This window comes from Brassica oleracea, chromosome C7, assembly GCF_000695525.1.
Source record: "Brassica oleracea var. oleracea cultivar TO1000 chromosome C7, BOL, whole genome shotgun sequence".
NCBI classification, from domain to species: Eukaryota; Viridiplantae; Streptophyta; class Magnoliopsida; order Brassicales; family Brassicaceae; genus Brassica; species Brassica oleracea.
The window spans coordinates 7,042,787-7,045,278 of NC_027754.1; the positions used below are offsets into that span (position 1 = coordinate 7,042,787).

A 2,492-nucleotide genomic window follows, 5' to 3' on the forward strand; every position below is an offset into this window, starting at 1 on the left:
GGGGGGGGGGGGGGGGGGTACGGATCAATCTAACTCTCAGCCGCAAAACGCTCAATCAGATATGACGATTGACGATGGAAAGTGTTGGGGGATTTTTGTGTACAAGCGATCCGTGCTCAGTTCTACAGAATGATAGGAGGGAAGAGACTGGTTGTCGTAGTGCTTTCTCCCGCTTAGGTGGTTGATGAACCCGGAGGTCTTGCCCTCAGAATACTGCCATACGGGTATGGGCCAGTATATGTCGTCGGTGTCTTAGTAGCCGCGGGAGAGATTGACCGTTAGGCAGGGACTGCCTAGCCATGGTGAAGGCCACAAGGTCTTCTGGATCAGCAGTTGTTGGTCCCGCCTATCAGAGGGCGGTCGTTCAGGAACCGTGGAAGGTGTTTGGGATTTATAGCTGCATCCTTCAGGGGGGATTGCCTACGTACCCTTAAGGGAGGGATCAAGCCGTTCGTAGTTCATGTATTGATGGAGGCGCGGAGCCTAAGTGGGCGCGTAGCCTAGGGGGCACATGGCTTAAGGAGCACATAGCTCTGATGGAGGCGTGGAGCCTGGATGGGAACGTGGCCTTGTTGGGCACATGGCCTTATGAGCACGTGGCACCATAGGTGATAGGAACCATCTGTTTTTGGGGGCGCATGGCCGGAACAGATGGTGGAGTAGTCGATATGCTGCAGGGAGCATGGAGCTTCGATATGCTTTGATGAGCATGGAGTGTCCCTGTCGGTGAGCTGAAGATCGTGGCCTGGGCCAGTATGTGGAGTTCTAGGCGTGCTGCAGAGAGCATAGGACGTCATCTTCATGGTAGTAATCGTCGGGATCAGCCTGTCATAGATCTCTCGTAGGAGAAGGTCTTCTCGGGGTGAAATATAGCCTTGGCGGCTGTCGAATTTGTGAGCTCTGGAGCTGGATGTTTTCTCTCATAGATGGACGTGTTTTTATAGATGGATGTGTTTCCCTAGATGGACGTGTTTCCCTCTTCTTTAGGTTTAGAAACCTATCTTTATAGTGGCAGTCGTGCCTTTCTCTTAGGGTTTGGAAATATTCCATATATCCTTAGATAATAGAATATTTCCACTCTTCTCAAGGACGGCTTATCATATTGTAATACTTCCTCTTTCTCTTGGATTTAGGAAGATTACTTCTTCTCTATGCTGGTTACCTGATAAATGGAAGATTTCCATTTATCTTAAGGCAGGAGAAATCACTTGGCCTGGAAGACAGAGAAAGGTCCCAGACTCGGGGACAGGGACCTATGACCGGAGGCAGGAACCCGAACCTGGGGGCAGGGACCCGAGACCCAGAGGCCGGAACCCAGACCCTGGGAGCAGGGACCTGGAAGACGGAAGCTGGTGTAATCTCTTCATGGAATATTTTTCCCCAACAGAAGGAACATACGGGATTCGACCAGTACAGACGTCATCTCTTTTAAGGGGAGAGCAATGGTCAACCAGACCAAACCTCGCAATGATCTCCTTGTCATCGAGTTGACGATTCAGAACATCGACGTCGCAAGAGTATTAATTGATACTGGAAGCTCGGCTAATATTATTTTCAAAAACACCCTCGAAAGAATGAAGATTGACCCGTCTGAAATCGCGGAAAACCCTAGCCCACTAGTAGGACTCTCAAGGGAGACCACTATGGCTCTCGGGACAATTAACCTCACAGTCAAAGCTGGAACCATGCCAAAATCGCAGAGTTCCTAGTTGTCGACCGACCTGCGTCATACAACGTAATCATGGGCACCCTATGGTTGAATCTTATGCAGGCAATTCCATCAACGTACCATCTTTGCCTCAAATTCTCAACCCCTCGCATAATCGAAACAATCTGGGGAAATCCGAGGGTGGCACAAGTCTGCTTCGCCACATAATTAAAACGAAAACATCAGATTCTGAGACCACTCCTAGGAAATAGTTGGCCTCCAACAAAAAAGCCCAAGAACAAGATTCGACATAACTCTTCTGGAAATTGCGGATAGCTGAGATCCTAGAAGAAAAGCGCGAGCCGACCTGCGAACCCGTGGTATCAGTATGTCTTGACGAAGCATTCCCCGAACGATCCATCGAGATTGGAGCCAACCTCCATGAACCTTTAAGGACTAAGCTCATAACTTGTCTAAAAAAGAATCTCCACACGTTCGCCTGGGGTGCGGAAGACAAGCCAGGGATTGACATCAACATAACCAACCACGAGCTGAATATCGATCCAACCTTCAAACCAGTCAAATAGAAAAGACGAAAGTTGGGACCCGAACGCACTACTACGGTCAACGACGAAGTCAAAAAACTGCTTAAAGTCGGATCGATAACAGAAGTAAGGTACCCGGACTGGCTCGCCAACCCTGTAGTGGTCAAGAAGAAAAACGGGAAGTGGCGAGTATGTGTTGACTTTACTGACCTTAACAAAGCCTATCCAAAGGATAGCTTCCCCTTACCGCACATCAATCGATCGGTCGAAGCAACTGCGGGAAACGAACTCTTATCCTT

General features: G+C 49.2%; 1 protein-coding gene across 1 annotated transcript; it reads left to right on the forward strand.

Annotated features, from left to right (window-relative positions):
• Window positions 1-1,442: 1,442 nt before the first annotated feature.
• LOC106302468 lies at window positions 1,443-2,235 on the forward strand. The gene is made up of 3 exons (XM_013738971.1): window positions 1,443-1,701; window positions 1,772-1,858; window positions 1,985-2,235. The coding sequence occupies exons 1-3, from the start codon at window positions 1,443-1,445 to the stop codon at window positions 2,233-2,235; spliced, it is 597 nt and encodes a 198-aa protein (XP_013594425.1).
• The last annotated feature ends 257 nt before the right edge of the window (window positions 2,236-2,492 follow it).

Bases quoted from the DNA above. Each gene is read 5' to 3' on its own strand.
- LOC106302468 (XM_013738971.1), top strand. From the start codon at position 1,443: ATGGTCAACCAGACCAAACCTCGCAATGATCTCCTTGTCATCGAGTTG. The intron at 1,702-1,771 runs GTTCCTAGTTGT...AATCTTATGCAG, and splicing joins AACCATGCCAAAATCGCAGA to GCAATTCCATCAACGTACCA. The intron at 1,859-1,984 runs GTCTGCTTCGCC...AATTGCGGATAG, and splicing joins GAAATCCGAGGGTGGCACAA to CTGAGATCCTAGAAGAAAAG.